We start from the raw sequence: 10,673 nt of genomic DNA on the forward strand, positions 1-10,673 counted from the left end.
CTGAATTCCATCCTGGTCTGAAGGAGTTAGTCAGTCTGTGTAAGACAAGAAAGGAGCTCAGAGAAGTGATTAGGAGCTCAAGGCGATTGGGCCTTCTGTGAGCCAGAGCGCAGAAACCGGGAAGCGGGAGCCTAAGAGTGTGGATAACTGCAAGGTCCATAGTAGACCTGGAGGGCATAGGACTATACGTAAATTGCCCATACTAAACCTGAGGTACAGCTGCAGTTAGAGCCTGGAGTTACCGTGTCAGAGACCCCAAGGAAATAGCTCAAGTTGCCTACTGTGCAGGTACTGTCCCAGGACAGGAGAGAGGAAGGGGTATCTTGCCAGCAAGCTACAGGTAGCAAAAGACCAGCAAACCAAAGCATAGTGGAAGCTCCCAACCTGAAGTGCCAAGGGGATTTCTACTTGTTTTCAGGCTGCCTGGACTCCTCCTGCACCTGTTGCCAGTAACCTGGACTGAGGCTGAATACTACTTCAGTAAACCAGGTAAAGACGGCAATCCTGTGTCCTCAGTTATTTACCGGCAACCCACCATCCTTGCCATACACCTTGGGAGCCCTGGGGACCCCGCTTCACCTGTGGGAAGCTCCACCATCTTTCTGCAACATCACCCCAGAGGACCCCTTTAAGCAACGTCAGTCCCCTCTGACCGAGAACAACAGCTGGCGTCACAAATAGACTTAATTCCAAAATACCCCTTAAAGACCTTTCCCCTTTAATTGAGTGCCAAGGGCCACGGACCGGGTCGCAGCCACTGTGACATACCATTTAAGTGCGACTGTACCTGGTACCGAGTACTCCAGGCCCTGGCGTGCGACTCACAGCCACAGCCGGTGACTGAGAAGAATCTGTGACTTCTCTGCATTTAGTGGTTTCTACTCACCTGGGTAGTCACATGTAGGAATCTCCTCTTTACACCACTCATCACCCCTAACATTTGTCTCTGTAGTATTAATATGGGTCAGATCTTCACCCTGAAACAAATATTGTAAAAGTCACAAAACTTGAGTATTACACAAGTATAAAACATATAATACTGGGGGATAAAACAAGACTGAGCAGGGTAATTCCATGTCAAGTGACACCAATCTGAATATTTTTTTTACCTCTTGTCTTTAGATTTTTATTTTATTTATTTTTTAAGCGCCATTTTAGTGAATTACGAAAAAAAAGTTTTACATTTTTATGTCCATTAAATTTTATAGATTTCTAAAGTTTTAAGAAAGTCTGAATTTTGGGCTTGTATAATGTTACATGAACATCTAGACAAAAAAACACCAGTATACAGGCAAAGAATAGTGGAGGTTTTTCCTCTTATGGTGTTTTTTTTAGATTAGGACTGCCAATATGTAAGGACCCTTGACGTGGGTTGGCAGCTTAAATATTGTGGCCATAATATCGACCAATACCTTACATACATTGGTATGTTTTTGGTGCACTGTATATTTTTTCCAGGGTGCGGCTGGGCCCTAGATGGCTCTGTACACTGTAGCCTCTGTTCACACAGGATGCATTATGGTAAGCCCGCTATATGGCGTCATTAATAGGCTTCGAGCCATATACTTTGCATTCCTGTGTGAACACGCCACATACAGATGCACCAAGCGGCCAATTCCTGATTGTAGGGTGACTGCATTATCAGTATTATTGCACCTGTGTATTTGCTATCTTAACTTGGGTCCGCTGCACCCTGGTTAGTGCAATTGTTGGAGGCCTTGAACAGGTAAGCATCTTTGCCTGTATACTGGTGTTGCTTGTATAATGTTACATTTTTCATCATATCTTGTATTACAAATAAGATAAAGATATTGGAGAGGACATTTTGTTTAGAACGGTGCAGGGTTTAATTTGATATATCATAAGATTAGCCAAATTCAACATTTTGATGCGCAATTTTGAAAAAAAAAAAATAAAATGATGTGTGGCCCGCAATGGTCTCCCAGCTTGGTGCATTAGCACCAGGTCTCGCAATCAGCTATGAAGAGTGGGTCTCCACATGGAGACTTTTGTGAGTAGCCCCTCATAGTAGTGCAGATCGGAGCGGGGGAAAGGTAGGAACCCCGGCATCTTGTTATACTGCCCCAGTGTGATTTGTGTGGGCAAGCAATGGGGGCTCTGGGTGTCACTACTGTGAGTGTTGCGAGTGCTGGATGTGGCTCGCAAGCCTTCCCGTTACTGGGGATTGGAGAGATGTGACTGGATTGGTGGAGAGCAGTTTGAGCGGGAAGATTTGCGTGCTTATAAAGCTCATCTCACGGTGCAGTCAGCTGTTCGTTGTGTGAAGGATCAGTAGAACTATCCCTTCTAATGTCTAAAAAACATGAGTTTTATTTGGAAAACCTAGACCCTACACTATTAGATCCCGGGCCAAACAGATCTGAATTCAAGATTTTTGAATGGACGCTGTTGATATAAAGGTATTCTTTGTTTTTTTTAAATTTAAGTATGGTCCCATTGAGAGCCCAACTTGAATTTTGGTCCAGATGTGGCCAGGAGCATAGGAGGCACATGTGGGTTTTCTGCTCATTTTATTTCATATTGATTTTTTGAAACTGCGTTCTGAAAGTTTGCGTTTGATTCCGCAAGCGTAAAATATTAACAAAGATGCTCGTGACATATCTGTTGGAATCCTCTACTGTTCTAAGTTGAAGGGTGTTTTTCCCAGAAATTCACATTTTTTCCACAACTTTAAAAATTAATTAAAAAAAACTACAATTTATAGATTTTTTCTTCCTCACATTTTCCATCCCCTAACACAGTATTACCAAAGAACAAATTCTCAAAAGAATTAAAAATCTAGTGGTAATATTCATTGGTTCATTTGACTTGGAACAATCCAGAACCAGACCTTCACCGCCATCTACACATCATAGGAGAGATCTCCAGACACCTTCTCTCCATTTACCTGATGATCCTGAGGAGCACTGGGATCTTCTTGCTTACAGTCCTGTGGAAGAAGAGGATGGGGACATCGCTCTGGTGTTGTCCTCTTACTGGATAGATCTGGAGGAAACACATACAGGGACTGAATTCATTCTTCACATACAGATAATTATAGGCCATGTATATTTAGTCCTGTCTATTACCTGGTGATGTGAGGTGCTGGGGAACCTCCATAATGACGTCCTTGTACAGATCTTTGTGTCCTTCTAAATACTCCCACTCCTCCATGGAGAAATAGACAGCGACATCCTGACACCTTACAGGAACCTGACACATACAATGATACCGTCATCCCCCCGATCCCTTCATAGCGTTACTGTATAATGTCCCAGCATTCCCAGCAGTGTCACCTCTCCAGTCAGCAGCTCAATCATCTTGTAGATGAGTTCTAGAATCTTCTGGTCATTGATGTCCTCATGTATCAGGGGGTGAGGTGGAGGTCCCATGACTGGGCTGAGGGGGTCTTCTCCATTCCTCAGACACAGGGGCCTGACAGCGCTCACTAGAGGTCTTCTTCACTACTTTGTAATCCTGGTTATGGAGAGACACGTTAATAAATCTCACTACAGATATTTCCAGAGTCCTCACCTCTCTATTTCTGTCCATCTGTTATTCCCATAGATAAGAATGATGTAATGTGACGTCATCAGAATCTCTCACCTCTCCAGTAAGACGGAAGAGGATCTCTAGGGTGAGGTGTAATATCCTCTCTATCATCTTGTCTCTGTCCATATCCATCTTTGATGGGTAAATCAGGAAAATTCTCTCATATAGATCTTCACTGAGAGGATCCGATATTGTAGAAACCTGAATGAGAAGATGAGCCGATGTAACATCATAAAGAGATAATAAGGGAAACATATGAGGAGATTTATTATTTTACAGTATTTAGTTTTCCTCTTTACATCTACTAATAAAACCTATATATTTTAGGTCACAGACAACAAGTAGTTTCTTCCTCAGAGTCGGCAGCTGAATACGTTCCTCATAGACTCATCTTCCATAACGCTAATTCTCATCTCATTTACCGACACTGGAATCGTCATTAGCAATACTGCAGGAGATATTCATTACACGTGACAGGAGAAATAACTACTTCATGATGAGGACGACATCTTCATCTACTACAGCTCTAGAAACAGATTTGGCCAGAGTTAGTCACTGACTCCATCCCCACCGGCCGCCTATATGAAGGTTTCCCGTCTTCCCCGCACTGTAATCTTCTATCACGTAAGATCTCAGGTCTGATTCACACACAGAAGTTTGAGACTTTTATAAGAGACTATATGGTGGCCCGATTCTAAGGCATCGGGTATTCTAGAATATGTATGTAGTTTATTTATGAAGTTTTCAGAATAATGCAATTGATACAAAGGATTTGGCCGGCCACGACCAATTAGCGAAGCGTGGTTCAAACTCAGCACCAATTTGCGGGAGGATTGCGCCTGTCGCTGATTGTTCACACCCAGCCGCGAACAATCAGTGAAGCCAGGGCCGGCTCCAGGTTTTTGAGGGCCCCGGGAGAAAGAGTCTCAGTGGGCGCTCCTCTTTAATACATACCACGATACATGATGCACAGATACAGCAGAAAAAAATGCACAGCCAAGTAGCGTATAACACAGCCCACGTAGTATATAACACAGCCCACGTAGTATATAGCACAGCCACGCAGTTTATAGCACAGCCCACGTAGTATATAACAGCCACGTAGTATATTGCCCAGCCACGTAGTATATAGCAGAACCACGTAGTATATTGCCCAGCCACGTAGTATATTGCCCAGCCACGTAGTATATTGTCCAGCCACGTAGTATATTGCCCAGCCACGTAGTATATAACACAGTCCACAGAGTATATAGCAAAGCCACGTAGTATATAGCAAAGCCCACGCAGTATATAACACAGCCACGTAATATATAACACAGCCCACTGAGTATATAGCACAGCCCACGGAGTATATAGCACAGCCCACGGAGTATATAGCACAGCCACGTAGTATATAGCACAGCCCACGGAGTGCATAACAGCCCACATAGCATATAACACAGCCACGTAGTATATAACAGCCTACGCACGCAGTATATAACACAGGCCACGTAGTGTATAACACAGGCCATGTAGTGTATAACACAGGCCACGTAGTGTAATAATGGAGACAACTTTACAGAAGAGTTCTTCCACCATGGTGCCGCCTGTCATGATCCCAATGGCAGGGGATCACAAAAGGACAAGCACACAAAAAACAGAACAAGCTCTAGGGTGATGAAAACTGAGCTGACCGCGATCCTGAACCTAATTCACAACACTAGCAATAGCCGGGGAACGTGCCTACGATGATTCTAGACGTCTCGCGCCAGCCGAAGGACTAGCTTCCCCTATTAGAAGAAACAAAAACCTCTCTTGCCTCCAGAGAAACACCCCACAGAAATAGCAGCCCCCCACATGTAATGACGGTGAAATGAGAGGAAAGCACATACGTAGTAATGAAAACAGATTCAGCAAAATGAGGCCCGCTAAAACTAGATAGCAGAGGATACAAAAGTGAACTGCGCGGTCAGCGAAAAACCCTACAAAAAACCATCCTGAAATTACCTGAACTCATGTGCCAACTCATGGAACATGAGGAGTAATATCAGCCCACTAGAGCAACCAGCAACAAGGAATCACATAACTGCAAGCTGGACTAAAACAAAAATAAAGCAAAACGTGGAACAGGAAAATCAAAAACTTAGCTTGTCCTGATGATTACAGAAGCGGAAAGCAGAGGTAGCAAGACACACTGATTACATTGATCGCCGGCGAGGAAATGACAAGAAAGCCAGGTTAAATAGGAAACTCCCATATCCTGATAGAACAGGTGGACACTAGAGACCGCAGAGAACACAAGTCACCCAGTACCATCTGTAACCACCAGAGGGAGCCCAAAAACAGAATCCACAACAGCCGCCGTCCCCTCCTACATGTACATGTCCCGCCGGCTCCCAGGCTGGGGTCTCGCACAGACCGGCACCTGTCAGCAGCAGCAGTCAGGCCGTACAGCGCCGGCAGCACTGGGCACCATGCTCGCCATGGGGACTGAGGCGCCTCACCTTGGCCGCTCTGCTCCTCCTCCTCCTCCCACGTTACCTTCCCCCTTCCCAGGCTCACAGCCTCGGCTCCTGTGGGGATTCGCGCCACTTTCCCGCCGCCCTCTTGTTTTTCCTTGTCTCACTCTCGCGAGATGATGACGTAGCGTCATCATCTCGCGAGATCGCAATGCATGGAGCGGTCACCGGGGCGTCGCGAGGAACGGGAAAGGCAGGCGCGAGCGCATCGTCGGACGAAGGAGGGTGAGAAGAATAGCAGGTTTTTTAATTTTTTTAACATTAGATCTTTTTACTATTGATGCCGCATAGGCAGCATCAATAGTAAAAAGTTGGGGACACACAGGGTTAATAGCAGCGGTTACGGAGTGCGTTATCCACGGCATAACGCAGTCCGTTAAAGCCGGCATTAACCTTGTGTGAGTGGAGACTGGAAGGGAGCATGCGGGCGCCGGGCACTGACTGCGGGGAGTAAGGAGCGGCCATTTTTTTCTGAACTGTGCCCATCGCTGATTGGTCGTGGCTGTTTTGCAGCGACCAATCAGCGACTTGGATTTCCATGACAGACAGAGGCCGCGACCAATGTATATCCATAACAGAAAGACAGACAGAAAGACGGAAGTGACCCTTAGACAATTATATAGTAGACTAGATGGTGGCCCGATTCTAACGCATCGGGTATTCTAGAATATGCAGGTCCACGTAGTATATTGCACAGACCACGTAGTATATTGCACAGACCACGAAGTATATTGGTCAGACACGTAGTATATTGCCCAGCGACGTAGTATATTGGCCAGTGACGTAGTATGTTGCCCAGTTTCGTAGCATACAGCACAGAGCCACGTAGTATATTGCCTAGCCACGTATGTCACAGGTTAAAAAATAAAAAATAAACATAGTCACCTTCCGATCCGAGGGCCCCTTGTAGTTCTAACATACTCACCATACTTGTAGTTCTGTGGCCTGTGCGAGGTACAGGCGGCAGCTTCCGGTCCCAGCCTGCTCGCGCAGGCGCGCAGGGCCTGTGATGACGTCGACGTCGCGGTCACATGACCGTGACGTCACGGCAGGTCCTTCTGCCAGACCATCTGTGCCAACGGAACGTGGCAGTTGCATCGCGAGGAGCGGGAAAGGCGGCGTAGGCGAGTATATAATCGTTTTTTATTTTTTTAAAATTATTTTTAACATGAGATGTTTTTACTATTGGCGCTGCATAGGACGCGTTAATAGTAAAATACTTCGTCACACAGGGTTAATAGCAGCGGTAACAGAGTGCGTTACCCGTGGCATAACGCGGTCCGTTACCACCGGCATTAACCCTGTGTGAGCGGTGAGCGGAGGGGTGTATGCGGGCGCCGGGCAGTCAGTACGGGGAGTAATGAGCGGCCATTTTTTCCTGACTGTGGCCGTCGCTGATTGATCTCGGCAGCCATGACAGGCAGCTGCCGAGACCAATCAGCGAACGAATAACCGTGACATAAGGACAGACAGACAAAAGTGACCCTTAGACAATTATATATATAGATTTTTTTTTTGTAAGAACCAAGACAGGAGATATTAGATACCAACGTCTCCATGTAGTTTCTTTTTCTCAGGATATTATGGTTTTCTTTGGTACTTTCCCCCCCATTAGAAGGGACACCTGTGGATATTGGGGTCTTTACCTGCTACAGTCCTGGTGGGATTTACTGGGTAAAGTGGACTTTGGACAAATATCACCATCAATTACCCTCAGACTGAAGGAACATCGCTCCTCTATTCGGATCTATGGATCCAGGATGAAATCCACTGCGGCCCCTGCAAGAAAAGAAGGAGAAAGAGCAGAAGTTGGGGGAGACCACCGTGGCCTGAGATTTCTACAGCTGCTCTGTGCGCACAGGACCTGTGATGAGGTCACAGGAGGGGAGGAGTCAGGGGTCACATGATCAGGGGCCTCAGTGTATGCAGGACTCTGCTGTGCTGGTTGTCATGGTGCTGGATGAGGGGAAGTTTATGTGTGGGGTCAGGAGGGGTTTCAGTGTGGATGTAGCGGAGCTGTGTGTGTGTACGAGGTGTACGGAGCAGGGCCGTGTGTGTACGAGGTGTACGGAGCAGACCCACGTGTGTATGAGGTGTACGGAGCAGAGCCGTGTGTGTACGAGGTGTACGGAGCAGAGCCACACAGTATGAGGTGTACGGAGCAGAGCCACGTTTGTAGGAAGTGTACGGAGCGGAGCCGTGTGTGTACGAGGTGTACGAAGCGGAGCCGTGTGTGTACGAGGTGTACGGAGCGGAGCCGTGTGTGTACGAGGTGTACGAAGCGGAGCCGTGTGTGTACGAGGTGTACGGAGCGGAGCAGAGTGAGCAATGTGTATGGAGCGGAGTTGTGTGTCTGTACGGAGCAGAGCTGCATCTGTACGAGGTGTACGGAGCAGAGCCGCGTGTCTACAAGGTGTACAGAGCAGAGCCGCATGTACGAGGTGTACGGAGCAGAGCCGTGTGTGTACGAGGTGTACAGAGTGGACCCACGTGTGTATGAGGTGTATAGAGCGGAGCCGTGCGTGTACGTGGTATATGGAGCAGATCCGTGCGTGTACGAGGTGTATGGAGTAGAGCCGTGTGTGGACGAGGTGTACGGAGCAGAGCCGTGCGTTTGTGCGTAGTGCCTACGGCATTACTGTGTATGGCAGGCAGTCCCGACATGGTTACTGGCTGTCTAGCAGCTGTGAAACATGCTGGGTGAGGACTCAATTGAAGGGGGAGCCTGGGATGTAGAAGTTGTTGTGGTAACGGGGGCTGTGACAATGCTGTTGAGTTTTCTGTATATGTGTGATAAAGTGATGTTAAATTTTATCCCTATGGCCGGCATTTTATGTTCGGTTCTCCTACAGGCTATGCCTATGGCCGTCCCTGGGAATACGGGAGGTCCGTCCACTAGGGGACCCATACACCATACAATAGATGGGGACACAGTTTGCACTACACTGGGTATTATATAGTTAATACTGTTGAGATTAGCCCATTGTTTGGGAGTGGGAGGGGTTAGAAGAGGGTTTATAGAGAATGTTTTCCGTCAGTCAGAGTGTAGTAAGTTAGGCTACTTTCACACTAGTTCGTCGGAACGGGCCTTCGCAAATCATCGGCCCAACGTACCGACGGACAGTGTGATTGATTAGCACAACGTGGGCAGCGGAAGCAGTTTTACAACGCATCTGCTGCCCATTGTGAGTCCCGAGGAGGAGAGGGCGGAGTTTCGGCCACGCATGTGTGAACGTTTTTTGTGCATCGCGGCCGCCAAAAACACGACGCATCCGTCGCAGGACAGATGCGACGTGTGGCAATACGTCGCTAATGCAAGTCTATGGAGAAAAAACGCATCTTGCGGGCAACTTTGCAGGATGCGTTTTTTCTCCAAAACGACGCATTGCGACGTCCGTCACACTACGCTAGTGTGAAAATAGCCTTTTCCAGTAGATGTATGGCGATTTTCAGGATGACCTTCAGGTCCTGGATAAATAGCTGGACGCTCGGCCGGAACTCCTCCGTCTGCTTGTTCTCACATGCCATCACGGTGGTTGCCGTCTTACTCGGTCTCCAGGCTGGACAGACTACTGCTGCTTTCTGTGTGAGTGGGATAGTTGTGTGCTAGGAGGGTATAAATGATAAGGGACTGCTGGTGTGAACATACAAGCCTTAATATATACATTTATTAGAAAAAATATTTACAACAAACACCTAAAGAAAACCTTAGTTCACAAATTAAGTGATGGACTAACCGATAACTATGGCTGGTCCAAACAACGAAAGCAATTGTTACCCTCCACCTCTCGTGTCTCCCTTTTTCTTCTTAGTTTGTAAGCTTGCGATCCCCTTGTATCTGGTGAGCAGGGCCCTCACTCCCCTTGTATCTTGTGAGCAGGGTCCTCACTCCTTGTATCTGGTGAGCAGGGTCCTCACTCCTCTTGGTATTTGGCGAGCAGGGCCCTCACTCCTCTTGTATCTGGCGAGCAGGGCCCTCACTCCTCTTGTATTTGGCGAGCAGGGCCCTCATTCCCCTTGTATCTTGTGAGCAGGGCCCTCACTCCCCTTGTATCTTGCGAGCAGGGTCCTCACTCCTCTTGTATCTGGCGAGCAGGGCACTCACTCCTCTTGTATCTAGCGAGCAGGGCCCTCACTCCTCCTGCATCTGGCAAGATCGACCAGACAAGGCAAGTCTTCATTGTTCAACCACCACAACCCCTTTGTATACCTGACCAATGCCCAAACCCCATAACCTCCCTATCCAACATCACTGAATGGGGCTTAATTGTCTCCTCTCCAAATCGCACCTCACCACCTCTGCGCTCGACCCCATCCTATCCCACCTCCTCCCCAACCTCACCCCCACACTTATCCCATCCCTAACCCACCTCTTCAACCTATCACTATCTTCTGGCACCTTCCCTTTTGCTTTCAAACATACCACAATCATGACTATCCTTAAAAAGCCAACCCTTGATCCAACTGCTATGTCCAGCTATCGCCCAATATCACTGCTCCCATTCGCTTCCAAACTTCTGGAGCAGCACGTCCCCTCTGAAGTTTCCTCCCACCTCTCATCTAACTTGCGCTTTGACAATCTACAATCTGGTTTCTGCCCCATCACTCAACTGAGACCGCCCT

The 10,673-nt window shown here is 47.5% G+C and overlaps 1 protein-coding gene across 2 annotated transcripts in view; it reads right to left on the reverse strand.

Moving 5' to 3' along the window:
- Positions 1–7,915, reverse strand: part of LOC138663337 (oocyte zinc finger protein XlCOF8.4-like) — a 41,476-nt gene extending 33,561 nt beyond the window's left edge. Inside the window, exons 1-6 of one of the 2 annotated variants that reach the window (XM_069749512.1) lie at positions 7,697–7,915; positions 3,607–3,753; positions 3,297–3,477; positions 3,090–3,213; positions 2,909–3,006; positions 887–977 (exon numbers count right to left, since the gene is read on the reverse strand). In XM_069749512.1, coding sequence (XP_069605613.1) covers positions 887–977; positions 2,909–3,006; positions 3,090–3,213; positions 3,297–3,392 — 409 coding nt within the window. In that variant the 5' untranslated portion in view covers positions 3,393–3,477; positions 3,607–3,753; positions 7,697–7,915. The remainder of the gene's footprint in view (positions 1–886; positions 978–2,908; positions 3,007–3,089; positions 3,214–3,296; positions 3,478–3,606; positions 3,754–7,696) is intronic. The other variant, XM_069749514.1, reaches the window with a different exon arrangement.
- Between the last annotated feature and the right edge of the window lie 2,758 nt (positions 7,916–10,673).

The sequence above is a fragment of the Ranitomeya imitator genome, chromosome 2 (genome assembly GCF_032444005.1).
Source record: "Ranitomeya imitator isolate aRanImi1 chromosome 2, aRanImi1.pri, whole genome shotgun sequence".
Lineage (NCBI taxonomy): Eukaryota > Metazoa > Chordata > Amphibia > Anura > Dendrobatidae > Ranitomeya > Ranitomeya imitator.